This window comes from Scyliorhinus torazame, chromosome 2, assembly GCF_047496885.1.
Source record: "Scyliorhinus torazame isolate Kashiwa2021f chromosome 2, sScyTor2.1, whole genome shotgun sequence".
NCBI lineage: Eukaryota > Metazoa > Chordata > Chondrichthyes > Carcharhiniformes > Scyliorhinidae > Scyliorhinus > Scyliorhinus torazame.
In genome coordinates, this window is record NC_092708.1 from 26275579 (window position 1) to 26303416 (window position 27838).

The 27838-nt window shown below is 50.6% G+C and overlaps 1 protein-coding gene across 4 annotated transcripts in view; it reads left to right on the plus strand.

Annotated features, from left to right (window-relative positions):
- arhgef49 (Rho guanine nucleotide exchange factor 49) overlaps positions 1-27838 on the plus strand; it is a 379760-nt gene that overhangs the window by 158283 nt on the left and 193639 nt on the right. For 3 of the 4 annotated variants that reach the window (XM_072469693.1, XM_072469719.1, XM_072469700.1), the window contains exons 2-3: positions 12004-12217; positions 15582-17380. In XM_072469693.1, the coding sequence (XP_072325794.1) occupies positions 15639-17380 (1742 nt within the window). In that variant the 5' untranslated portion in view covers positions 12004-12217; positions 15582-15638. Of the gene's footprint in view, positions 1-128; positions 326-12003; positions 12218-15581; positions 17381-27838 lie in introns of all 4 variants that reach the window. The other variant, XM_072469710.1, reaches the window with a different exon arrangement.

Genomic DNA, 27838 nt, shown 5'->3' on the forward strand with positions numbered 1-27838 from the left:
CCATAACCCGCCCTCATGCCCCCCTCTCCCTTCAACCCCCCCAACACTTCCTTCACACCTACCCCCCTCCACCACCACCACTGTGAACCACACCTGTGGCTAATGATGGCCTCTCTGTGTCTCCTCAGGGAAAGCTCTCCCACAATCGCCGGGAGGAGGCCCAGACTGGCGGTGGTGTGCCGGACATGAGAATCTTCACCACCTTCGGGGAGCGGGCCCTGGAAGTGACTGGGGTGGGCGAGGACAGGGCGGTCACTAACGCAGAGGCTGGTGGAAGCCGCAGAGACGAGGAACCAGTGGGCCCCACCTGGAGGACCTGTCAAACGTGAGTTGTTGTCGCCTTACTGACTGACCCATCCCTCCCACTGACCACATGTCCATTCTCCCGCAGGTCCTCCAGCCGTTGGCACCGGCCCATCTCGGGCGGCCCTCTCTCCAGCCTCCCGTGAGACCACCTCAGAAGAGAGCTCCGTGGATGCGACCTTAACAGTCGCGTCGCAGCTGTCACCCCCCGCCCCCCCACCCCCCAGCGCAGATACACGCTCCTCGGTGGGAAATATTAGTGGCCAGGCTTCTGGGGAACAATCCAGTGAGCACCACACAGCTGCTGACGCACATCAGGTGGAGGCAGGAACCCCCAGGTGAGACAGCAATCGGAGGGCTGCTTGATCCCAGGACCCAGCTGGGTCCCAGCCTGATGCTGAGCCTGTGGAAGGGGTCATCCCGGAGCTGATGGAGACGTTAAGGAGCAGCCGGAACATTCAGAGGGAGATGACAGCATCACTCCAGCCGATCCACAGCCGCTTGGCGAAGTCCCAGAGGCTGCAGGCGCTGGAGATGGCTCCAGCAATGCTTGGCACTGAGGCCAACACTGCTAGGGTGACGACCGCAGTGGAGAGACTGGTGCACAACATCGGCACCATGAAGGTGTCCGAGGCGTCGCGCAGTTGATGACAGCCATGACTGAGGGTCTCGGCAGAATGTCCGACTCACTGGGGGATGTGACCCAGTACCAGGCCGACCTTGATGAGGTTCAGCGGGACATGTCCCACTCTCAGATGGGCATGGCCGAGACACCGCGGAGCTTGTCCCAGTCGCAGGTGGGCATTGCTGAGGCGGCGCAGAGCATGGGCCTGTCACTGCGGGGCATCGCCGAGGGCGTCGACACGATGGTGCAGACCATGGGGAGCTGCCAGGGCTGGCAGAGCCAGATGATGCAGGGGCAGCGGGGCACAAACCTCTGATGAGGCCGCCTCTGACAGTCAGCACACGGGACAGGGCGACACAGCTGTGCATGTGCCACTGACAAGTGAGCAGGGGCCCTCCGGACTCAGAGCCCCCAGAGGATGCCCGCCACGGGATGAGGTAAGCAGCTGGCTGCCTCCACCTCTGATGGGCATCCTAGACATAGTTAGAGCTCGGAGGGCCAGGCACATCGAGGATCACTGGCGTTCGAATGTTGGCTGCTGCATGTGTGGTGCTGCCTCCCGCAGTATTTAGGCAGTGTGTAGGCATCAAGTTGTGATTGGGATGCTAGGTAATAACTCCCACATGTTACATGGCCCACCCACAAACAGGAATCCTCTTGGTTTATGTTCGAGGCTGTTTAGCACAGGGCTAAATCGCTGGCTTTGAAAGCAGACCAAGGCAGGCCAGCAGCACGTTTCAATTCCCGTACCAGCCTCCCCGAACAGGTGCCGGAATGTGGCGACTAGGGGCTTTTCACAGTAACTTCATTTGAAGCCTACTTGTGACAATAAGCGATTTTCATTTCATTTCATTTCAAATGCTCACTTAACCACAATTGCCAATTCCCTATTAGCGAGAGCCTTCAGCCGCGTGGCCAGAGGCCCTCAGCAGTCGGTGGGGGTTATGGGTGGTCGGTGGAGCAGACAGGCAGGGACAGGGGTTGACCCTGGAATGGGTACACAATCCAGGGGTTGGCATGGTGGTGTCGCGTGTGGTTGCCCCCTGGTTGCTCCCCTCAGTTCCCCCCCCCCACACTCCCATGGCAGCCCACCCTGGCGGAGGGTGGCCCCCTCACCGCCCCAGGCAAGGGTTCCCCCATCCCACCCCTGAGCACTGGGCTTTGCCCATGAGCAAAGATGGCTACGCACCTCCTCGGCTCCCCTTCCACCAGATTCACATTTTTCGGAAGGAGTACTAATCGGTGCCCGAGTGACCACTTGCTGGAGAGGCCGTTCGATAAAGGGTGGCTCTCGTTAATTGTATGGAAATGGGGCTTAAGTGGTGAAAATTGGTTTCTTGCTACGCTACAGTGATACCCCGATTTTGTTGAGGGGTGTGGGCCATTTGCATCACAGACTGTTTGACGCCTGCCCTGGGTCTCGTTTCAGCCTCTCCTTGTAGTCACCGGCCTTGTTCCACTCCAGCGAGTGTGCAACGAGGCCAGAGAATCGCGCCCTTAGTCATTTTCTGGGTGAATCACGCCCCTACGTCCGAGTCAGGATGGTGTGTGTCTTGGTGGGGGACTTGCAGGTAGTGGTGTTCCCAAACACTTGATGCTCCTGTCCTTCTAGGTGGTGGAGGTTGTCGGCCTGGGAGGTGGAATCATAGAATCGTACACGACAGAAGGAGGCCATTCAACCCATTGTTCATGTCCCTGCCCGTTGAAAGAGCTATTCAATTAGTCCTGGATAAAAGCAAATGACTGCGGATGCTGGAATCTGAAACCAAAAAGAAAATGCTGGAAAATCTCAGCAGGTCTGGCAGTATCTGTAGGCAGAGAAAAAAGCTAACGTTTCGAGTCCAGATGACCCTTTGTCAAAGCTATTCAATTAGTCCGATTCAAAGAACAAAGAACAAAGAAAAGTACAGCACAGGAACAGGCCCTTCGTCCCTCCAAACCTGCGCCGACCATGCTGCCCGTCTAAACTAAAATCTTCTACACTTCCGGGGTCCGTATCCCTCTATTCTCATCCTATTCATGTATTCGTCATGAATAGGATTGTCATTTACTCTTTCTCCTGTAGCCCCGCAATTTCCCCCGCAATATTAATATTCAAGTAATTATCCAATTGCCTTTTGAAATTTCCAATTCAATCTAATTCAGCTGCTCTTTCATGTAGCCCATTCCCCATCACAACAGCACTGCTGCTAAAATAATTCTCCTCATTTTCTACCTGGTTCTATTGCCAATTACCTTAACAAGCAGGAAATGCACATAGTCACCAGGTAGCACAGAACTTTCTGAAAAGGCAGACATATGCCAAAGTTTTGCCTCTTGCACTCATCAGGACAAATGCAAGAATACCAAATTTCAAACAATAAAACAGGAATCAGCTTCCAATAGGCAGTGGCCACCAGCAAAACAAAACTGGACCACCTCCCCGTCAGAGAACTGAACCCTCAACTCTTGCGTGGCAGTTAGTTAGAACTGAATCCTTAACTCTTGCAGTGACACCACATTTTTTTAAAAAATATGTTTTGTTGAAATTTTTTTCCCAAACAACAATTTTTCCCCTCTTACAAAGCAAACGCAACAATAACAATACAGAAATTTTTAACAATACACAAGTAACAAAACCCCTTAATCTTTGACCTAAACTAAACTAAACCCCCCCCTCCCCCCTCCTCCCCCCCTTCCCCCTGGGTTGCTGCTGCTGGTCATCTGTCTTCCCTCTAACGTTCCCCTAGGTAGTCGAGAAATGGCTGCCACCGCCTGGTGAACCCTTGAGCCGATCCTCTCAGGGCAAACTTTATCTGCTCCAGTTTAATGAACCCCGCCATATCATTTACCCAGGCCTCCAGTCCGGGGGGTTTCGCCTCCTTCCACATGAGTAGGATCCTGCGCCGGGCTACTAGGGACGCAAAGGCCACAACATCGGCCTCTTTCGCCTCCTGCACTCCCGGCTCTTCCGCAACTCCAAATAGAGCTAACCCCCAGCCTGGTTTGACCCGGGCCTTCACCACCCGCGAAATCACTCCCGTCACCCCCTTCCAATACCCTTCCAGTGCCGGGCACGCCCAAAACATATGTGCGTGGTTTGCCGGGCTCCCGCCACACCTCCCACATTTGTCCTCCACTCCAAAGAACCTGCTCAATCTTGCTCCCGTTATGTGTGCTCTATGTAGCACCTTAAATTGAATCAGGCTAAGCCTGGCGCATGAGGAAGAGGAATTTACCCTGCTTAGGGCATCAGCCCACATACCCTCCTCTATCTCCTCCCCTAGTTCTTCTTCCCACTTTCCTTTTAGTTCGCCCACCGACTCCTCCCTCTCTTCCCTCATCTCTCGGTAAATCTCTGACACCTTGCCCTCTCCGACCCACACCCCTAAAAGCACCCTGTCCTGTATCCCCTGTGTCGGGAGCAACGGAAATTCCCTCACCTGTTGTCTAGTAAACGCCCTCACCTGCATATATCTCAAGAAATTTCCCCGGGGCAACTTATACTTTTCCTCCAATGCTCCCAAGCTCGCAAAAGTCCCATCTATAAATAAATCTCCCACCCGCCTAATTCCCAACTGGTACCAGCTCTGAAATCCTCCATCCATTCTTCCTGGGGCGAACCTATGGTTGTTCCTGATTGGGGACCCCACCAGGGCTCCCCGCACCCCTCTCTGTCGCCTCCACTGTCCCCAGATATTCAATGTTGCCGCCACCACCGGGTTCGTGGTAAACTTTTTAGGTGAGATCGGTAGCGGCGCCGTCACCAGCGCCTCTAAACTCGTCCCTTTACAGGACTTTCTCTCCAGTCTTTTCCACGCCGCTCCCTCACCCTCCATCATCCATTTACGTATCATTGCCACATTGGCGGCCCAATAGTAATCGCCCAAGTTCGGTAGTGCCAATCCTCCTCTGTCCCTACTACGCTGAAGGAACCCCCTCCTTACTCTCGGAACTTTCCCTGCCCACACGAAGCTCGTGATGCTCCTGTCTATTTTATTAAAAAAGGTCTTGGTGATTAGTATAGGGAGACATTGAAATACAAATAAGAACCTCGGGAGGACCATCATCTTAATTGCTTGCACCCTGCCCGCCAGCGATAGAGGCTGCATGTCCCACCTCTTGAAGTCCTCCTCCATTTGTTCTACCAACCGTGTCAGATTAAGTCTGTGCAAGGTTCCCCAGCTCCTAGCGATCTGAATCCCCAGGTATCGGAAGTTTCTTTCCACTTTCCTTAGAGGCAAGCCTTCTATCTCTCTACTCTGGTCCCCTGGATGTATCACAAATAATTCACTCTTTCCCATGTTTAGCCTATACCCCGAGAAATCCCCGAACCCCCTCAAAATTTGCATAACCTCTATCAGCCCCCCCGCTTGGTCCGACACGTATAACAATAGGTCATCCGCGTATAACGAGACTCGGTGTTCTTCTCTCCCTCTAATCACCCCTCTCCATTTCCTGGAGTCTCTCAACGCCATGGCCAGAGGTTCAATTGCCAACGCGAACAACAATGGAGACAGCGGGCATCCCTGTCTTGTTCCCCTATATAGTCGGAAATACTCCAATCTATGTCGACCTGTAACTACGCTTGCCGTTGGAGCCCCATAAAGAAGTCTAACCCAGCTAATAAACCCGTTCCCAAACCCAAACCTCCTTAACACTTCCCATAAATACTCCCACTCCACCCTATCAAATGCCTTCTCTGCGTCCATTGCCGCCACTATCTCTGCCTCCCCCTCCACTGGGGGCATCATTATCACCCCTAATAGTCGTCGCACGTTAACATTCAGTTGTCTCCCTTTTACGAACCCTGTCTGGTCTTCGTGCACCACCCCCGGGACACAGTCCTCTATCCTCGATGCCAGTACCTTTGCCAACAATTTGGCGTCCTCTTTCAATAATGAAATGGGTCTATAGGACCCGCACTGCAACGGATCTTTATCCCTCTTCAAAATTAACGATATCGTCGCCTCCGACATCGTCGGGGGTAGAGTCCCCCCTTTCCTGGCCTCATTGAACGTCCTCACCATCAACGGGGCCAACAAGTCCACATATTTTCTGTAATACTCCACCGGGAACCCGTCTGGTCCTGGGGCCTACCCTGCTTGCATGCTTCCCAGTCCCTTAATAACCTCGTCCACCCCAATCGGTGCCCCCAGGCCTACCACCCCCCGCTCCTCCACTTTCGGGAACCTCAATTGGTCCAGGAACTGCCGCATCCCCTCCTCTCCCTCTGGGGGTTGAGACCTATACAGTTCCTCATAGAAGGTCTTGAACACCTCATTTATCTTTCCTGCCCTTCGCACCGTGTCTCCCCTTTCGTCTCTAATTCCTCCTATCTCCCTCGCTGCTGCCCTCTTTCGCAATTGATGAGCCAACAGGCCTTTTCCCCATATTCATACCTCCTCCCCTGTGCCTTCCTCCACAGTACCTTCGCCTTTCTGGTGGTCAGAAGGTCAAATTCCGTCTGGAGTCGTCTCCTCTCCCTGTACAATTCCTCCTCCGGGGTCTCTGCAAATTCCCTATCCACCCTTAAAATCTCCCCCAGTAATCTTTCCCTTTCCTTGGCCTCTGTTTTCCTTTTGTGGGCCCCAATGGAGATCAGCTCTCCTCTGACCACCGCTTTTAGTGCTTCCCATACCACTCCCACAGGGACCTCGCCGTCGTCATTGACCTCCAGGTATCTCTCAATACACCCCCGCACTCTTGCACACACTCCCTCATCCGCCATCAGTCCCACATCTAATCGCCAGAGTGTTCTCTGCTCCCTTTCCTCTCCTAATTCCAGGTCCACCCAATGTGGGGCATGATCCGAAACCGCTATGGCTGAGTACTCAGCTTCTTCCACCCTAGAGATCAACGACCTTCCCAAAACAAAAAAATCTATCCGGGAGTACACTTTATGGACATGGGAGAAGAAGGAAAACTCCCTAGCCCTAGGTCTAAGAAATCGCCATGGATCCACTCCCCCCATTTGGTCCATAAACCCCTTAAGTACCTTGGCCGCTGCCGGCCTTCTTCCGGTCCTTGAGCTGGATCTATCTAGCCCCGGGTCCAGCACCGTATTAAAGTCCCCTCCTAAAATCAAGTTTCCTACCTCCAGGTCCGGTATACGCCCCAGCATCCGTCTCATAAATCCCGCATCGTCCCAGTTTGGGGCATACACATTAACCAACACGACCTCCATTCCCTCCAGCCTGCCACTCACCATTACATATCTACCTCCGCTATCTGCTACGATGTTCTTTGCTTCAAATGCTACCCATTTCCCCACCAAAATGGCCACCCCTCTATTCTTTGCGTCCAGTCCTGAGTGGAACACCTGTCCCACCCATCCTTTCCTTAGCCTAACTTGGTCCGCCACCTTTAGGTGCGTCTCTTGGAGCATAACCACGTCTGCCCTTAGTCCTTTCAAATGCGCGAGCACTCGGGCCCTTTTTATCGGTCCGTTCAGGCCTCTCACGTTCCACGTGATCAGCCTCACTAGGGGGCTACCTGCCCCCCTCCCGTGTCGACTAGCCATTACCTTCTCTAGGCCAGTCCCATATCCCGCCTCCGCGCTCCCGCTCGCTCCCCCAGCGTCGCACACCATCCCCGCCCACCCACTCTTTCGCCATTTCCTTTTGAATTTTCACAGCAGCAACCCAGTTGTCCCCCCCCCCCCCGTCCCCCTCCCTCCCCCCCTCCCCGCTAGATCTCTTTCTAGCATGATTGCTCCCCCCATATTACTTCCGTAAGTCAGCTGACTTCAACTGACCCCGGCTACTCCTGCTCACTCCTCGACCCCCCCGTGTGGAGAACTCCCATCCGCCTTGCGCCTGTCTTCCCGCCTTATTCTTTCTGGCGCGGGAACATCCCTTTACCTGACCCGCCTCTTATGGCGCAGCTCCCTTTCCCCTCCCCCTCCCCTTCCCCATTCTCCAACTATGTCCCGTCTTTCCCCCCTCACCGGCGCCCACATTTCCCCAATGTCTCCCCCCTTCCCAATTTACTTCTCAATTAACTTCAACCATAACATTAACAATAACATTTCCTGCAGCATCAGTCCCTCAGTTCCGATCCAATTTCTCTTCTTTGATGAAGGTCCATGCTTCCTCCGCCGTCTCGAAATAATGGTGTCTCTCCTGATACGTGACCCATAGTCTTGCCGGCTGCAGCATCCTGAACTTCACCTTCCTTTTATGCAACACCTCTTTGGCTCGGTTGAAGCTCGCCCTCCTTCTCGCCACCTCCGCACTCCAATCCTGGTATACCCGTACCACTGCATTCTCCCATCTGCTACTCCGCACCTTTTTAGCCCATCTCAGGACCTCGTCTCTATCCTTAAGGCGGTAAAATCGCACGATTATCGCCCTGGGTGGTTCTCCCGCTTTTGGTCTTCTCGCCGGAATCCGATTTGCCCACTCCACCTCCAAGGGGCCCGTAGGGGCCTCAGCACCCATCAGTGAGCTCAGCATCGTACTTGCGTACGCTCCACAGTCCACTCCTTCCACACCCTCAGGGAGACCCAGTATCCGAAGGTTCTTCCTTCGCGCTCCATTTTCTAGGGCTTCGATCCTTTCAGTACACTTTTTATGAAGTGCCTCGTGCGTCTGTGTCTTAACCGCCAGGCCCAGGATCTCGTCCTCAATATCTGTCACCTTCTGCTCCACCACACGGAGCTCTGTCTCCTGGGTCTTTAATGTCTCCTTGAGCCCCTCAATTGCCTGTAGCAACGGGGTCAGCACCTCCCTCTTCAGCAGCTCCACACACCGTCTCACAATTTCATCCTGCTCAGGCCCCCATGTCGCCTGCGCTTTCTCCGCCGCCATCTTGTACTTCTCTCTTTCTGACCCGAAGGTCCGTCGGAGCTGGAGCCGCCGAAGCGTGCGGCTAGCTAGGCATCACCGCAACCGGAAGTCCCTTCAGTGGCCTTGATGAGGTCTTTTCACAGTTGTTCCCTCTGCTGCTAGAATTCACTTTTGATACAGGCCCTCAGGTCAGCTTGCAGCTTTAAGCTTGCCCTTCCCCCACCTGCATGCTGGAAGAGGCCCTGTTTATCCTGCAGTTGCAGCCAAATGTTTTACTGTTTCTGCCGTGTCTGGCAACCCAGAGACATACCCTTCCTGGGGGACACTGTCGGGGGAATATTGCAGCCTTCTTCCCACACCGGGAAATGTCAAACAAATGCCGCGGGGGCCCTGTAAAAGAGCCCAAAAGTCCGTTCCAAGCAGGAGCTGCCGAATATGCGACCTAGCTCTGCATAGCCGCACCCGGAAGTCGCAGTGACACCACATTAATCAGATTCCAAGAAGCATGGCAGGATAGAGATCAGGAAAGGTAATATCTTACCATAAGACATAGGAGCGGAAGTAAGGCCATTCGGCCCATCGAGTCCACTCCACCATTCAATCATGGCTGATTTCAACTCTGATTTACCCGCTCTCGCTCCATAGCCCTTAATTCCTCGAGAAATCAAGAATTTATCAACTTCTGTCTTAAAGACACTCAACGTCCCGGCCTCCACCGCCCTCTGTGGCAATGAATTCCACAGACCCACCACTCTCTGGCTGAAGAAATTTCTCCTCATCTCTGTTCTAAAGTGACTCCCTTTTATTCTAAGGCTGTGCCCCCGGGTCCTAGTCTCCCCTGCTAATGGAAACAACTTCCCTACGTCCACCCTATCGAAGCCATTCATTATCTTGTAAGTTTCTATTAGATCTCCCCTCAACCTCCTAAACCCCAATGAATATAATCCCAGGATCCTCAGACTAAATCTTGGCTGATTTAGGAATATATGAACACAGGAACTTGGAGCAGGAGTTGGTCAAGCGATACCCCTCCATGGGCCGGCTCCGCCTTTGAAAAGATTCACGCATAATCTTCTACCTCAATTCCACCTTCCCGCCTACCCCTTGATTCCACTCACAAAGAATCCTACTCCTCAGTCCCTCCATCTATGAGGCCCCTCTGTGACACCCCAACTGACTGAGAGCAGGTAACTCAGCACAGCCCAGCGATTGGCCACTTGATCAAAGTCTGTCCGCATTACATTCAACGTTCACCACAGAAAAGGGTTGTTTAGCCCAACTGGTCCGTGCCCCACATGAGCCTCCTCCCGCTGCAGCTAAGCTAAAACCCTTCCCTCTCTATTCCTTTTTATCTCATCGAGTTTCCCCTTAAATGCATCGATTCCAATAGCTTCAACAACTCCTGTTGTAGTGAGTTAGGGCAGAACGGTAGCATAGTGGTTAGCACAATTGCTTCACAGCGCCAGGGTCCCAGGTTCGATTCCCGGCTTGGGTCACTGTCTGTGCGGAGCCTCCACGTTCTCCCCGTGTCTGCGTGGGTTTCCTCCGGGTGCCCCGGGTTCCTCCCATGGTCCAAGGATGTGCAGGTTAGTTGGATGGGCCGTGCTAAATTGCCCCTAGTGTCCAAAAATTGCCCTTAATGCTGGGTGGGGTTACTGGGTTATGGGGACAGGGTGGGGGTGTGGGCTTGGGTGGGGTGCTCTTTCCAAGAGCCGGTGCAGACTCGATGGGCCGAATGGCCTCCTTCTGCACTGTAAATTCTATGAGTTCTACATCCTCTCCTCCCTGTGGTCCCTGGATTCCCTATTTGTGACCTATTGTCTTATATTTGTGACCGCCTGTTCTGGTCATCCCCACAAGTGGGAATACCTTCCCTGCGTCCACTCTAACAAACCCTTTTATTGTCTTAAAGGCGTCAATTAACTCACCCCTCCACCTCCTCTTGGCTCAAAAAAATGGAGATCCAGCCACTTCAATCTGTCCTGAAATTTAGAACGCGGTTCTGATATTCTGATATTTTGGGACTGTATTTGTAAATCTGGGTAAATGAAGGGCAGGTCATGTGACTTGTTCTGCTGTCTGCCTAAGAGTAAGGCTTGGTGGTTTAATTGTTAGAGATCAAAGGAAGGTTTGGATTGTTTTACTCAGAAGAAGGTGCAAGGTATTTACACTTAGGAACAGTAGTAGCGGCCTTTGAGTTTACATTGACAAGATTCTGAGTCTCCCAAAGGCCCAGAAAGGTGTTGTAGGTATTGGGCTGTAAAGCGTTGTGCTGCAAACTGTCCATTTAATTCTAGGATGAGAAAGAGCTGGGCTCAAGGATAGCTAATTAGCATTTCTACCTAGATGCAAGGTTTCACATTGCCATGGGGGAGAGCAGAGGAAGCCATTTTTGAGATCAGGTTACAGGCTTCCCTACAAATCAATGAATACCACAGACAGACTGTGCGGTCAACAGAGAAAGAAGGCTGCTTGACTTTGTGAGCTACCACAGCCTGATACGGGAGGTGGATGGCCTCTAGCCGAAGAGTTACATGCTGCAGCCTTCTAACGATTCCGAGAGATTTTTTTCGGCATAGCCAGGGGAAGAAGAGTTGTCAGAGCAGACTTTACCGCTGGTGGTGGATTGAAGAAACATTGACAACTGAGGAAAACACCTGGAGGATGTCACTTGAAGCTACTACTCAGCGAAACAGTAATACAGGAACCCATTGTAACCTGGGAGCAACTGTGAACTGTTTGCTAAAAGGACTGTAATTCTATGGGGAGTTCATGGGTGATAAGTATTAAAGGGAAATATTCCTCTCTGCAATTTAATGTATAATTTGCCTACAAAAGGAAAATAACATTTAATCAATCGTGCTTTTAAAGTCATTTGTTACTGTAAATGTTTTAAAACATGAAACCTTTGCATGTCATTTTTTCAGCTATGTTTTTAAACATTGTTAATCTCTACGGCGATTATGACAACCCTTGGAAATAATCTTGCCCCTTCTCCAATGCTTCTATATACATTTTGTCACATGGAGATCAGAATTGTGTGCGGGTATCGAAGTGTGGTCTAGCCGGGACTTCATAGAAGTATCACAAAACATCACTGCTTTTCAATTCCACCCCTCTACAATACTCAAAGGGTTAACAAGGACCCCGTGGACACAAGCACTTTGGTGTTTACAAGGGGTGCTTAATACTGTCACCTCCCCTGAATGAGACGTTTGCGTCAAAGCTTAAACAGTTGAGTGTCCCAGTTCAATTTGCTTGTGAAACCAAGTGTCTCAGTTTTATCCTTTACACCCACTCTTTCAGGTTGCCTGAGACTCTAACCTTACATTTCTGCTGACTTGGATCGAGTGCTTTTATTTCTGGTGAAACATAAGCGGGTGGTGTCTACCCATCGAGCTCAGCAACTTCCTCTGAAGCGAGGAAGCTTTATTGAGAACCACCTTCAAGGTGCAACCACGGACCTGAGAGGGCCACGTTCAGAGGACAGGATCTAACGGACAGACTCAAAGAAAATGGGGTGAGTTGCTCTGGAGAGATGGTGGGTTAGTGGTAGTGATACGGGGCAAGTATTCCGAGGGCCAGGCTAATGCTCTGGGGGTGTGAGTTCAAATCCCACCATGGATTGTTGAGGAATTTAAAATTCAATTCATAAATCTGGATTATAAAGCTAGCCTTTGATGGCCATGAAGCTACTCCGAAGACCATAAGATATAGGAGCAGCATTAGGCGATTCGGCCCATCAAGGCTGCTCCGCCACTCGATCATGTCTTTCTCCTGTCTTTTCCCCATAACCCCTGATTAATCAACAACACCAGATTTGTGCTTGAGGTGCCCTTACCTACAGGGCTACAGAACAAGAGCTGGAAGGTGGAATTTGACAGAATAGTTCTTTCTTAGAATATAAGAACTAAGAGCAGGAGTCGGCAATTTAGCCCCTCAAATCTGCTCCACAGTTCAACACGATCGTAGCTGATCTCATCCTGGCCTCGTCTCCACCGTCCTGCCCGTTCTCCGTAACCCTTCAACCCATTACCAAATAAAAATCTGTCTCACTCCTCCTTAAACGTACTCGCTGTCCTAGCATCCACCGCACTCAGGGGTGGCGAATTCCACAGATTCATTATCATCAATTGTCATAAAAACCCATCTGGTTCACTAATGTCCTTTAGGGAAGGAAATCTTACCCAGTCTGGCCTACATGTGACTCCAGCCCAATGTGGTTGACTCTGAACTGCCCTCTGAAATGGCCGAGCGAGACACTCAGTTCAAGCACAATTAGGGGTGGGCATAGAATAACAGATACCCGGGATTGAGTTACAGACTGGAATCTAATCGAGGGGTTCAGATAGTTTATATATAGAATAACAGGTACCCGGGATTGAGTCACAGACTGGAATCTAATCGAGGGGTTCGGGTGGTTTATATATAGAATAACAGATACCCGGGAGTGAGTTACAGACTGGAATCTAATCGAGGGGTCGGGGTGGTTTATATATAGAATAACAGATACCCGGGAGTGAGTTACAGACTGGAATCTAATCGAGGGGTTCGGGGTGGTTTATATATTGAATAACAGATACCTGGGAGCGAGTTACAGATTGGAATCTAATCGAGGTATCGGGGTGGTTTATATATAGAATAACAGATACCCGGGATTGAGTTACAGACTGGAATCTAATCGAGGGGTTTGGGTGGTTTATATATAGAATAACAGATACACGGGAGTGAGTTACAGACTGGAATCTAATCGAGGGGTTCGGGGTGGTTTATATATAGAATAACAGATACCCGGGAGTGAGTTACAGACTGGAATCTAATCGAGGGGTTCGGGGTGGTTTATATATAGAATAATAGATACCCGGGATTGAGTTACAGACTGGAATCTAATTGAGGGGTTCAGGGTGGTCTATAAATAGAATAACAGATACACGGGAGTGAGTTACAGACTGGAATCTAATCGATGGGTTCGGGCGGTTTATATATAGAATAACTGATACCCGGGAGTGAGTTACAGACTGGAATCTCATCGAGGGGTTCGGGTGGTTTATAAATAGAATAACAGATACACGGGAGTGAGTTACAGACTGGAATCTAATCGAGGGGTTCGGGTGGTTTATAAATAGAATAACAGATACCCGGGATTGAGTCACAGACTGGAATCTAATCGAGGGGTTCAGGGTGGTTTATAAATAGAATAACAGATACACGGGAGTGAGTTACAGACTAGAATCTAATCGAGGGGTTCAGGGTGGTTTATAAATAGAATAACAGATACACGGGAGTGAGTTACAGACTAGAATCTAATCGAGGGGTTCAGGGTGGTTTATAAATAAAATAACAGATACCCGGGAGTGAGTTACAGACTGGAATCTAATCGATGGGTTCGGGCGGTTTATATATAGAATAACAGATACACGGGAGTGAGTTACAGACTGGAATCTAATCGAGGGGTTCGGGGTGGTTTATATATAGAATAACAGATACCCGGGAGTGAGTCACAGACTGGAACCTAATCGAGGGGTTCGGGTGGTTTATATATAGAATAACAGGTACCCGGGATTGAGTTACAGACTGGAATCTAATCGAGAGGTTCGGGGTGGTTTATATATAGAATAACAGATACCCGGGATTGAGTTACATACTGGAATCTAATCGAGGGGTTCGGGGTAGTTTATATATGGAATAACAGGTACCCGGGATTGAGTTACAGACTGGAATCTAATCGAGAGGTTCGGTGTGGTTTATATATAGAATAACAGATACCCGGGATTGAGTTACATACTGGAATCTAATCGAGGGGTTCGGGGTAGTTTATATATGGAATAACAGATACTCGGGAGTGAGTTACAGACTGAAATCTAATCGATGGGTACAGGGTGGTTTATATATAGAATAACGTACCCGGGATTGAGTTACAGACTGGAATCTAATCGAGGGGTTCGGGGTGGTTTATATATAGAATAACGGGCACCCGGGAGTGAGTTACAGACTGGAATCTAATCGAGGAGTTCAGGGTGGTTTATATATAGAATAACAGATACCCGGGATTGAGTTACAGACTGGAATCTAATCTAGGGGTTCAGGGTGGTCGATAAATAGAATAACAGATACACAGGAGTGAGTTACAGACTGGAATCTAATCGAGGGGTTCGCGGTGGTTTATATATAGAATAACAGATACACGGGAGTGAGTTACAGACTGAAATCTAATCGAGGAGTTCAGGGTGGTTTATATATAGAATAACAGATACCCGGGAGTGAGTTACAGACTGGAATCTAATCGAGGGGTTCGGGGTGGTTTATATATAGAATAACAGATACCCGGGAGTGAGTTACAGACTGGAATCTAATCGAGGGGTTCAGGGTGGTTTATTTTTAGAATAACAGATACCCGGGAGTGAGTTACAGACTGGAATCTAATCGAGGGTTTCAGGGTGGTTTATATACAGAATAACAGATACCCGGGATTGAGTTACAGACTGGAATCTAATCGAGGGGTTCGGGTGGTTTATATATAGAATAACAGATACCCGGGATTGAGTTACAGACTGGAATCTAATCTAGGGGTTCAGGGTGGTCTATAAATAGAATAACAGATACACAGGAGTGAGTTACAGACTGGAATCTAATCAAGGGGTTCGGGCGGTTTATATATAGAATAACAGATTCGCGACAGTGGGATCTTCGAATGGTGTATATCTGTCTACATATAAATCTGACATTAAATGGGACCTCGTGATCGAGATTGAAGAAACAATTATACAGAGCATTTTTCCAGATAAGTTCCAGTTTATGCCCATTGTGTCATTCTGCTTTGTGTTGAATTTAGCCACTAGGGACAATAGTAATAGCCTTTCTGTGTGTGTGTCTCTCTCTGACAGGATACTCAGTCTCCTCTCCACAATAGATAATTGGAGGTTTCATCATGCACAGTCCCGATGCCAGATGTGAACACCAAACCATGTGACTTCTCTGGAGCAGGAGCTGCTCTCTGTGGCATGGACATTGGCTACTGCTCTGATGACCTGCCAGCACGTTTCCCTGTTCCAGAGTCAGGTGCCACCTTCCCGCGGGGATCTGCGATGACCTACACCGCTAGCCTGCAGGAGAGCCGGGCTGTCCCCTGTTGCCAGGATGGCAGTTCCCTGAAAGACGTGGTCCCGATGGGCAGTTCGGGCTCCACCGCGCAGCCGGCGCGTTGCCACGTGCCAGCGGAGGGCCTATGCCAGGCGGGGCCCGGTGGTTCCCCGGCCTTGGGATGTGTGGCAGACAGCCCGGGGGCCAGGCTGTACAGGAGTTTGGAGAACCTTCACTGGGCCGCAGTCACCGAGGGCAAAGGTCGGCCGTTCAGCCCACCCTGCCGGACCGTCGAGAGGGAGTTCATTTTCCATTGCCGGACTACGAGTGATTGGTACGAGGTTTCGACGGAGCCCCCGGACATCGGCAGCCTGCTGCGCGCTTGCGGGCAAGTAGCCATCGGCCCCCGTTCCAGGCAACCAAGGGCCAGGCACCTGCCGCCATTTTCCAAAGTACCACAGTGGCTTTTCCCAACAATGAACGAGAAGGCGGTGAACGGCGATGCCAAACGGGGGCTGAAGGAAAAGCTGCGACTTCAGAGCAACAAGGCAGCGGAGGTCAGCAAGCCCGTCCGCCCTCAGGTCTTGCTTGGGGAACTTGCTTGGAAGGACTGGGCGGGAAGGGAGAACTGCGGGCACTGCACATCCGGATGCTCGACGAGCTGCGTTGAAATGGCAAGACGCCTCCCAGCGCCTTTGCAAAATGGCTGCACAGCTCCTCAGCACAGGTCACAGAGATTGACCAGCCCCGCGGCGATCAAGGAGGAAGCCATGAGGAGGTTAAAGCTACGGCGCCAGAACAGTACGCCGAACCTGATGGCCCCGCCTTCCAAGGAGGAGGGCAGCGAGGTTGTCAAGTCTCAGACCACGGAGCCGCTGGGGGAATGTGAAAGGAATCGGTTCGTGTCTCAGGAATCATCACCTGAGAGGAGGCGGAACTTCAAGGCAAGAGTCCACATCCCATCATTTGAAGAGTTCAAAAAAATGCGGAAGAGGGAGAGGTGCCAGACTCCAAGCACCGAAACAGAGATGCAAGGGAGCAAGGGAAAGAGCTTCTCCAGTTTCGCTAGCCTCGGGAGAAGGGCAGCAAGTGGCAGTTGTCCGTCGCTGACTAGGATGGACTACCAGACTCCACGGAGGAGGCAGTCGGCCAAATGCCAAGGCCTCGTCTGCTGTGACCATGGGCCCTGCTGCTGTTACTTGGAGCCCCGTCTGCCTTGTCAGCAGATTGAGCTCATGCCCAGCGGGAATGGAAGCCCCAGCAAGACCTCGCCTGCCTCGCAAATCTTGGCCATCTCCAAGCTGGAAGAGCACTGTGCGTCTCCGGGCCCGATCTGCACTAGCCCGGCTCCCGGGCTACCTTTGCAGACCGCCGCCCTTCTCCACGCGAGTGAGGAGCTGGTGAGCAGGAAAGAGGTGACAAACCGGAGAGGATTTGACCAAGAGTTTGGTTGCACGGAAAGGAACATGGCGGGCGAGCCCCAGTTGTCCTGTTGTCCTTCGCTCCTACTAGAAGCAGCTGCAGATCTTTCTGGCTATGGCGTTAAGTTTCAGCAGATGAAAGATGGCCTGATAGGCTCAGCCATCGACCTAATCAAAAAACGGTAAGCCAAGCTATTAGCTCAACCTATGACCCTTCGCCAGTTGACCCGGTAGTAAATTAGCCACTTCCATTTGACGCTTAACAGCTGCTCAGTTTGCTTTTCTTCACTGCCCCTGGCCATCAGAAGATTTATGAGGCATTCTTGACAGATGCAATAATATTAACGGTCTACTGGGATTTCCAAACCATTAAATTAAACTGTCAACCAACATGGGGGTTTTCCATTGACAATAAAATGTAAGAATGTATCCTCATGTTTTACACAAAAACAAACACAGCTAAGTATTATATATGTGTGCGTGTGTGAATGTGTGTGTCAGTATGTGTTTGTGTGTCTGTGTGCATGCATGTGTGTGTGCATACAAGTGTTTGTGTGCGTGAATGTGCATGTGTGCATGGCGAGTGTGTGTTTGTACATGTGTGTGTATGTGCATGCATGAGCATGTGTGCATGTGTGTTTGTGTGCATGTGTTTGCTTGGTGCGTGTGTGCATGTGCATGTGTGTGTGTGCATGCGTGTGCATGGTCCCTGTGTGTTTGTGCATGTGTGTTTGTGTGCAAGTGTGTGTGTGTTTGTGTGTGAGTGCGTGTGTATGTCTTTGTGCGTGTGTGTGTTTGCCTGTGTGCGTCTGCGTCTCTGTCAGCCCCTTTCTCATCTTTATGTTACGTTGCCTGCCAGTCACAGCAATGAGGAAAGGGCTTTGGTTTGGCTATTTTGCAACCTTGAGTTCAAGGAAGGAAGAACAGATTGAGGGTTCCTGCTGGTCGTTAAAAGTGAATCCAGTTCAGTGTCTAAACAAACTGGGGGCAACTGGTTCCAGGTTCATTGTGTCAATCAGCAATGATACCCAGTGACCCACACAGCCCACAGCTTCAGGCACACAAAGGCTGAACAGGAAGTTCAGCACAGCTGACAAAACGTTACCTGATTCAGATGTAACAAAGTCTGTGGGCGGGATTCTCCATTCCGCCAGCCTCGTGTTCCTCGGCAGCGCCCTCGGCAGCGGTATTCCCCGTTCCCGCCACCTGCCAATGGGATTTCTCATTGTGGCCGCTCCACACCGCTGGGAAACCTGCCGGCACACCGGCGGGGAATCCCGCCCTGTTTATTTTGGTACTGATGGTCCGAACAGAAAAGCATTGACAGCCAGGCGAAAGGGTGAGGGAACGAGGACAGGGGTGGAGGGGTAGACAACAGAGATTGAGGGAAGGTGTCAGGGATGGAGGACAAGGGAACCGAGATGGAGGGGAGAGGACTGCAGAGGTGGAAAGAAAGCAGAAAGGGATTAGAATAACTTGGTAGGAGTGGTGACCACCAAGCAGAGTAACTACAGAACTACGTCTTAATAACATAACTGTACGGAGAATGATAACGATGCCCCCGATGTCTTCAACTCCAGTCTCGGGACTGGCGAGGAAATTCCCCGCTCAGCTCCAGGGTTCACACGCGCTGGTCTGAGTGGTCAAACAGGTCATAGATCATAGATCATAGAATTTACAGTGCAGAAGGAGGCCATTCGGCCCATCGAGTCTGCACCGGCTCTTGGAAAGAGCACCCTACCCAAGGTCAACTCCGCCACCCTATCCCCATAACCCAGTAACCCCACCCAACACTAAGGGAAATTTTGGACACTAAGGGCAATTTATCATGGCCAATCCACCTAACCTGCACATCTTTGGACTGTGGGAGGAAACCGGAGCACCCGGAGGAAACCCACGCACACACGGGGAGGATGTGCAGACTCCACACAGACAGTGACCCAAGCCGGAATTGAACCTGGGACCCTGGAGCTGTGAAGCAATTGTGCTATCCACAAGGCTACCGTGCTGCCCCAAAGGTCACATGACCTTCCGAGAACCCGCCCCTTATTGGGGCACGCTACAACATCTGTCTCCCTTAAGTGTCCGATTAACACATTACAACAACCATGGAACTATTTATAATCGTGTACAACAAATGGATCTCAACATAATTCCTTATAAGGTATGTCGGTCCTGGGATCCTTTGGGAGCGTCATAATTCACCAGCGGCTCCTCCCACAGGAGAGGTAACTTTGGTTTGAACCTTATTGGGTCGACGCTCAGTGTGTCAGTGCAGATAACTTCTCCAGCTCCCCCTGGAACATTACTGGGCTCTTACCTGGGGGAGCTTGCTGCAGTATTACTTTCAGCCGCAGCAATATCACTGACAGGCCTACGCGGGGTGGACTGCCCCACTGGCTCTGTGCGCGACTCTCTACTTCTCAAATAGTCCAGGTGTCTCTCACCCTTTTACCTTGAACATCTATTTCATACGACAATGGAACTGTTCAAGTCACGGCTGCCCCAGGGATCTAACTTGAACCAAATCGTCCACCTCAAGTGTCCTCTCTGTTTTTGTCGAATCGTGATGTCCCTTTGGCACACTGTTTTGCTTCCACCCTCCACCACCCCACCAAATTTGGAAACACCCGGTCCAACATGGTCCGAATGCACCTCCCCACCAGCTATTCAGCAGGAGTTACCCCGGTGGTGGTGTGGGCGTCATTCTATCGGCAATAAGAAGCGGTGCTCATTTGGTCGGCTGGGATTCTGGTGGTTGCTTTTTCATGGCTGTTTCAATGGTTTGCACTGCCTTCCCCGCCAATCCAATCGAGGAGGGGGTGGTGCGATGCCGTACACTCTGCTTAATGCCATTTGCTGGACCTCTGGGCAGGTAACTGCTGTTCCATTGTCTGAAACCAACACCTCCTGCAAACCATGGGTGACAAAGTTTGCCTTAACTTTTCCACTGTTGCCGTAGATGTCCATCCATTTTGGGTGTGCATCCGCTGTAAGTAGGAATGTGATGCCCGCGAATGGGCCTACAAAATTAACATGGAGTCACCACCACAGTCTACCTGGCCACTGCCTGGGGTGCATCGGGGTTGTTGGCGGTAACTTTTGTTGTACCTGGCATTGGTCACAGCGTTTACTTTCTATGTCTGTGTCTAACCCAGGCCACCACATGTAGCTGCGAGTCAGCATTTTCATGTTGGACATCCCTGGGTGGAACCCCATTTACCTACGTTAAGCATTTGTGTACCTCCCTGTACCATCCCTCCTCAATTGGATAGGCAGTGTAGTTCCTCCGATAACAACTTCCTGGCAGCAGCGTGGGGACGACCATCCTTGCTCCCTGGTAGCACAGTGGTTAGCACTGTTGCTTCACAGCTCCAGGGTCCCAGGTTCGATTCCCAGCTTGGGTCACTGTCTGTGCGGAGTCTGCACGTTCTCCCCGTGTCTGCATAGGTTTCCTCCGGGTGCTCCGGTTTCCTCCCACAGTCCAAAGATGTGCAGGTTAGGTGGATTGACCATGATAAATTGCCCTTAGTGTCCAAGGGCACAGCAACTTCATTGAAGCCTACTTGTGACAATAAGCGATTATTATTATAAAAAGGTTTAGGTGGGGTTACTGGGTTATGGGGATAGGGTGGAGGTGTGGACCTAAGTAGGGTGCTCTTTCCAAGAGCTGGTGCAGACTCGATGGGCCAAATGGCCTCCTTCTGGACTGTAAATTCTATGATTTTATGAAACCTAGCAGGGATTCGTGTTCAATAATCAGGGATGTCCCGAGGCGTAGTACATTGGCGATACCATGCAGGCGCTGCGACAATGATGAATGGACATCGCGCGACAATCACCAGGCAGGAATGTTGCCTTCCAGTCGGGGAATACTTCAGCAGTCAAGGGCATTCAGCCTCTGATCTTCGGGTAAGCGTTCTCCAAGGCGGCTTTCAGGATGCGCGACAACGCAGAATCGCCGAGCAGAAACTTATAGCCAAGTTCCGCACACATGAGTGCGGCCTCAACCGGGACCTGGGATTCATGTCCCATTACATTCACCCTCCACCGTCTGGCCTGGGCTTGCGAAATCCTACCAACTGTCCTGGCTTGAGACAATTCACACCTCTTTAACCTGTGATTATCCCTCTCTCCAGTCGCTCCGTTTGGACCTGTAAAGACTTAATTGCCTGCAAAGACTCACATTCAAAGTATCGTCTTGCATCATTGTCTTTGTAAGCTGGGTTTGTGTAACCTACCTCTTCACTCACCCGATGAAGGAGCCACGCTCCAAAAGCAAGTGATTCCAAATAAACCTGTTGGACTTTAACCTGGTGTTGTAACATGTCTTACTGTGCCCAGCCCAGTCCAACGCCGGCATCTCCACATCACAATTTAAGGCAGCTGGGCAGACAGCTGCCTGTAACGGACAGGTGCTATAGCTGTTTCCCAAACTCTGCACAGCCTCCCCCATATACGTCACCAACCTGATTAACAAAGAACAAAGAACAAAGAAATGTACAGCACAGGAACAGGCCCTTCGGCCCTCCAAGCCCGTGCCGACCATACTGCCCGACTAAACTACAATCTTCTACACTTCCTGGGTCCGTATCCTTCTATTCCCATCCTATTCATATATTTGTCAAGATGCCCCTTAAATGTCCCTATCATCCCTGCTTCCACTACCTCCTCCGGTAGTGAGTTCCAGGCACCCACTACCCTCTGCGTAAAAAACTTGCCTCGTACATCTACTCTAAACCTTGCCCCTCTCACCTTAAACCTATGCCCCCTAGTAATTGACCCCTCTACCCTGGGGAAAAGCCTCTGACTATCCACTCTGTCTATGCCCCTCATAATTTTGTATACCTCTATCAGGTCTCCCCTCAACCTCCTTCGTTCCAGTGAGAACAAACCGAGTTTATTCAATCGCTCCTCATAGCTTATGCCCTCCATACCAGGCAACATTCTGGTAAATCTCTTCTGCACCCTCTCTAAAGCCTCCACATCCTTCTGGTAGTGTGGCGACCAGAATTGAACACTATACTCCAAGTGTGGCCTAACTAAGGTTCTATACAGCTGCAACATGACTTGCCAATTCTTATACTCAATGCCCCGGCCAATGAAGGCAAGCATGCCGTATGCCGTCTTGACTACCTTCTCCACCTGTGTTGCCCCTTTCAATGACCTGTGGACCTGTACTCCTAGATCTCTTTGACTTTCAATACTCTTGAGGGTTCTACCATTCACTGTATATTCCCTACCTGCATTAGCCCTTCCAAAATGCATTACCTCACATTTGTCCGGATTAAACTCCATCTGCCATCTCTCCGCCCAAGTCTCCAGACAATCTAAATCCTGCTGTATCCTCAGACAGTCCTCATCGCTATCCGCAATTCCACCAACCTGTGACTTCACCTTTTGTACTAGTCTACCATGAGGGACCTTGTCAAAGGCCTTACTGAAGTCCATATAGACAACATCTACTGCCCTACCTGCATCAATCATCTTAGTGACCTCCTCGAAAAACTCTATCAAGTTAGTGAGACACGACCTCCCCTTCACAAAACCGTGCTGCCTCTCACTAATACGTCCATTTGCTTCCAAATGGGAGTAGATCCTGTCTCGAAGAATTCTCTCCAGTAATTTCCCTACCACTGAAGTAAGGCTCACCGGCCTGTAGTTCCCGGGATTATCCTTGCTACCCTTCTTAAACAGAGGAACAACATTGGCTATTCTCCAGTCCTCCGGGACATCCCCTGAAGACAGCGAGGATCCAAAGATTTCTGTCAAGGCCTCAGCAATTTCCTCTCCAGCCTCCTTCAGTATTCTGGGGTAGATCCCATCAGGCCCTGGGGACTTATCTACCTTAATATTTTTTAAGACACCCAACACCTCGTCTTTTTGGATGACAATGTGACCCAGGCTATCTACACCCCCTTCTCCAGACTCAACATCTACCAATTCCTTCTCTTTGGTGAATACTGATGCAAAGTATTCATTTAGTACCTCGCCCATTTCCTCTGGCTCCACACATAGATTCCCTTGCCTATCCTTCAGCGGGCCAACCCTTTCCCTGGCTACCCTCTTGCTTTTTATGTACGTGTAAAAAGCCTTGGGATTTTCCTTAACCCTATTTGCCAATGACTTTTCATGACCCCTTCTAGCCCTCCTGACTCCTTGCTTAAGTTCCTTCCTACTTTCCTTATATGCCACACAGGCTTCGTCTGTTCCCAGCCTTTTAGCCCTGACAAATGCCTCCTTTTTCTTTTTGACGAGGCCTACAATATCACTCGTCATCCAAGGTTCCCGAAAATTGCCGTATTTATCTTTCTTCCTCACAGGAACATGCCTGTCCTGTATTCCTTTCAACTGACACTTGAAAGCCTCCCACATGTCAGATGTTGATTTGCCCTCAAACATCCGCCCCCAATCTATGTTCTTCAGTTCCCGCCTAATATTGTCATAATTAGCCTTCCCCCAATTTAGCACATTCATCCTCGGACCACTCTTATCCTTGTCCACCAGTACTTTAAAACTTACTGAATTGTGGTCACTGTTACCGAAATGCTCCCCTACTGAAACATCTACCACCTGGCCGGGCTCATTCCCCAATACCAGGTCCAGTACTGCCCCTTCCCTAGTTGGACTGCTTACATATTGTTTTAAGAAGCCCTCCTGGATGCTCCTTACAAACTCCGCCCCGTCTAAGCCTCTGGCACTAAGTGAGTCCCAGTCAATATTGGGGAAGTTGAAGTCTCCCATCACCACAACCCTGTTGTTTTTACTCTTTTCCAAAATCTGTCTACCTATCTGCTCCTCTATCTCCCGCTGGCTGTTGGGAGGCCTGTAGTATACCCCCAACATTGTGACTGCACCCTTCTTATTCCTGATCTCTACCCATATAGCCTCACTGCCCTCTGAGGTGTCCTCTCGCAGTATAGCTGTGATATTCTCCCGAACAAGTAGCGCAACTCCGCCTCCCCTTTTACATCCCCCTCTATCCCGCCTGAAACATCTAAATCCTGGAACGTTTAGCTGCCAATCCTGCCCTTCCCTCAACCAGGTCTCTGTAATGGCAATAACATCATAGTTCCAAGTAGTAATCCAAGCTCTAAGTTCATCTGCCTTACCCGTAATGCTCCTTGCATTAAAACATATGCACTTCAGGCCACCAGACCCGCTGTGTTCAGCAACTTTTCCCCGTCTGCTCTGCCTCAGAGCCACACTGTCCCTATTCCCTAGTTCTCCCTCAATGCTCTCACCTTCTGACCTATTGCTCCCGTACCCACCCCCCTGCCATACTAGTTTAAACCCTCCCGTGTGACACTAGCAAACCTCGCGGCCAGGATATTTATGCCTCTCCGGTTTAGATGCAACCCGTCCATCTTATACAGGTCACACCTGCCCCGGAAGAGCTCCCAGTGGTCCAGAAAACGGAAACCCTCCCTCCGACACCAGCTGTTTAGCCACGTGTTTGTCTGCTCTATCTTCCTATTTCTAGCCTCACTGGCACGTGGCACAGGGAGTAATCCCGAGATTACAACCCTCGAGGTCCTGTCTTTTAACTTTCTGCCTAGCTCCCTGAACTCCTGCTGCAGGACCTCATGCCCCTTCCTGCCTATGTTGTTAGTACCAATATGTACAACGACCTCTGCCTGTTTGCCCTCCCCCTTCAGGATTTCCTCTACCCGTTCGGAGACATCCTGGACCCTGGCACCAGGGAGGCAACATACCATCCTGGAGTCTCTTTCACGTCCACAGAAGCGCCTATCTGTGCCCCTGACTATAGAGTCCCCTATTACTATTACTATTCTGCGCTTTGACCCTCCCTTCTGAACATCAGAGCCAGCCGTGGTGCCACTGCTCTGGCTGCTGCTGTTTTCCCCTGATAGGCTATCCCCCCCGACAGTATCCAAAGGGGTATATCTGTTCGAGAGGGGGACAACCACAGGGGATTCCTGCACTGACTGCCTGCCCTTTCTGGTGGTCACCCATTTCTCTGCCTGCACCTTGGGTGTGACCACATTTACATAACTGCGATCTATGACGCTTTCCGCCAACTGCATGCTCCTAAGTGCATCCAATTGCTGCTCCAACCGAACCATGCGGTCTGTGAGGAGCTGCAGTTGGGTGCACTTTCTGCAGATGAAGCCATCCGGGATGCTGGAAGCCTCCCGGACCTGCCACATCTCACAGTCAGACCCCTCTAACTGACATTGCGTCAATTAATTAAAATTAAAATTTGTCCTTTTTTTTTTTAAATACTTTTTTTTTAAATTGCAAAGTTACTGTCAACTATCTGTTTCCTAGCACTAGATTTCTAATAGAAATGCGATAGCTAACTATAATACTCTCCGATCTCTGGCTTAGATATCCTCTAAATTATAATTAAGTTATTATGTTTAATTAGTTCCCAAATACTCAAATTTTTTTTTAAAATTTAGGTTAGAATCCCAACCAGCCACTCTGGCCACAGCTTTTCTGTGATGTCACTTCAGTTTCCCCCCGACACACACAATTTGAAAAAAGGTATAAAAGTAAAAATCACTTACTTACCTTCTTACCTTCTGAGTGTCTGAGATGTTCTCAGGTTCTCTCGCTGACAGAGACTGCTCCTCCACCACCGATCCTTGACCTGCACAATGCTAATAATATAATAATATAATATGGCACTGACCTTACACCAATGGGTCTTATTAGGTTAGAGGAGGAGGGCGGGTGGGAGACACTACACGTGTAGTGTCTCGGGTTTCCTCTCCACCAGAATTTATTGGTTGGGGGGGGGGGGGGGGGGGGGGGGGCACTTGCCAGAGGTAGAACTTCCGGTTCCCGCCTTATATAAAAACAAATAAAACAAATAAAACTGTGTGTTTTAATCTAATCTGGACCCCTCCCTGTGGGCATCGATAAGTTTGTTCCCTCAGTACTGAGGCGGAGGCTCCTGTGTCGACCTCCATCTTACCACCACGATGTCCGTCCTTTCGCCCACCTTTCTAAAAAATATTTTTATTCTCCATTTTCACATTTTCTTCAGAATTTACACCCCACCAACAAGCAGTAACGAATACAATGTCAATCCCCTTATCAACAACAACAATCCCATCCTCCCACCACCCCAAACAACGGCCCGCCTGACAATATAATCAGCAAATTAAACAAACCCTCCCAAGGGGGAAAATAAAGGAAAAAAGAAAAAGGAATCAGGAATCGCCCATGGTCACCATTGACCCATAGAGTCCACCCCCCCAACCCCCCCCCCCCCTAATATTCAACGCCATCCAATCCCCGAAAGAGTACCGTGAATGACACCCATGAATTGTAGGCACCCCTCCCCCACCCCCGGCCCAGACTCCTCCCCTCCACTTCCTCTTGTAAACTCCTCCCCCCAACCGCGGTTCCTTCCCCCAACTTTTCACCCCGGCTAGGCTTACCGAAACCTGCTCTACCAGCCTCCGATGGCCGCAGCCCCTCCCGCTACCTCACTCCCGTTCGCTGGCCGGTTTAGGCCCCCGCCCGGCTCTCTTTCCCCCTTGCTCGGCCCCAGGAAAACCAAGAAATCCCCTTTAGCACACAACCCCAGCATACACGCCCAAGCCCCAAAGAACCATCATTGCAAATGAAAGTGCCATCTCTTCCCTTGTCCAAATATATACAGCGTTGACTCATTTAGTACATACACCAACACGCTGTGAAAAAATAAAGTTACATGAGGCTACATCGGTACACGACCATTTCTCAATTCTGCCACAGTCCTTCTGCCTTCGCAAACTCCTCCGCCGCTTCCTCCATCCCAAAATAAAAGCCCTTGGATTTGTAGGTCACCCTCAACTTAGCTGGATATACTATGCCGCACTGCACCTTGCTGATGTACAGTGCCTTCTTCACCCGACTGAAGGCAGCTCGCCTCCTCGCCAGCTCCACCGTAAAGTCCTGATATATGTGTATACCAGCTCCAGCTCACTACACCATCCGCTTCTGCTTTGCCCAGCACAATACTTTCTCCTTCACGCTATACCTACGGAAACACAGAGTCACTACTCTTGGCGGCTCACTTGCCTTTGGTACAGGCCTCCACGACCAATGAGCCTGATCCAGTTCATATCGAGAGGGATCATCCCCCTCCCCCAATAGCTTCGCCAACATCGTGGCAAAATACTCTGTCGGCCTCGGGCCTTCCACCCCTTCGGGCAGACCCACAATCCTCAGATTCTGTCGCCTGGATCTGTTTTCCAGGACTTCCATTTTGGCTCGCAGACCCTTGTTGGTCTCTATCACCCTCCGCAACTCCTTCCCCATCGAGGTGAGTTAATCACTGTGCTGCGATAATGCCTCTTCCACTTCCTTCAGCGCCTCACCTTGCTCCCGCACCTCCGCCGCTGCGCTCGATACCGCCGCCCTCACCGGGGCAATCGCCTCCTCCACCAGCACGTTCAACACTGCCCCCATCTCCTTCTTCATCGCCTCCATGTGCTTTGTGAACTGTCTTTCAAGTTCCACGGCCATCACCTTGGTCATTTCTTCTGCTGTGAGCGATGCGGCCTCCCCTGGTGCTCCAGCCTCCGCTTTCCTGACAGTCCCCGCGCTGACTTTTCCACTCACCAGCAGACTTTCGTTAATACCCTTTTTCACGGCCGTTTTTCTCCCACACTTGGACATTT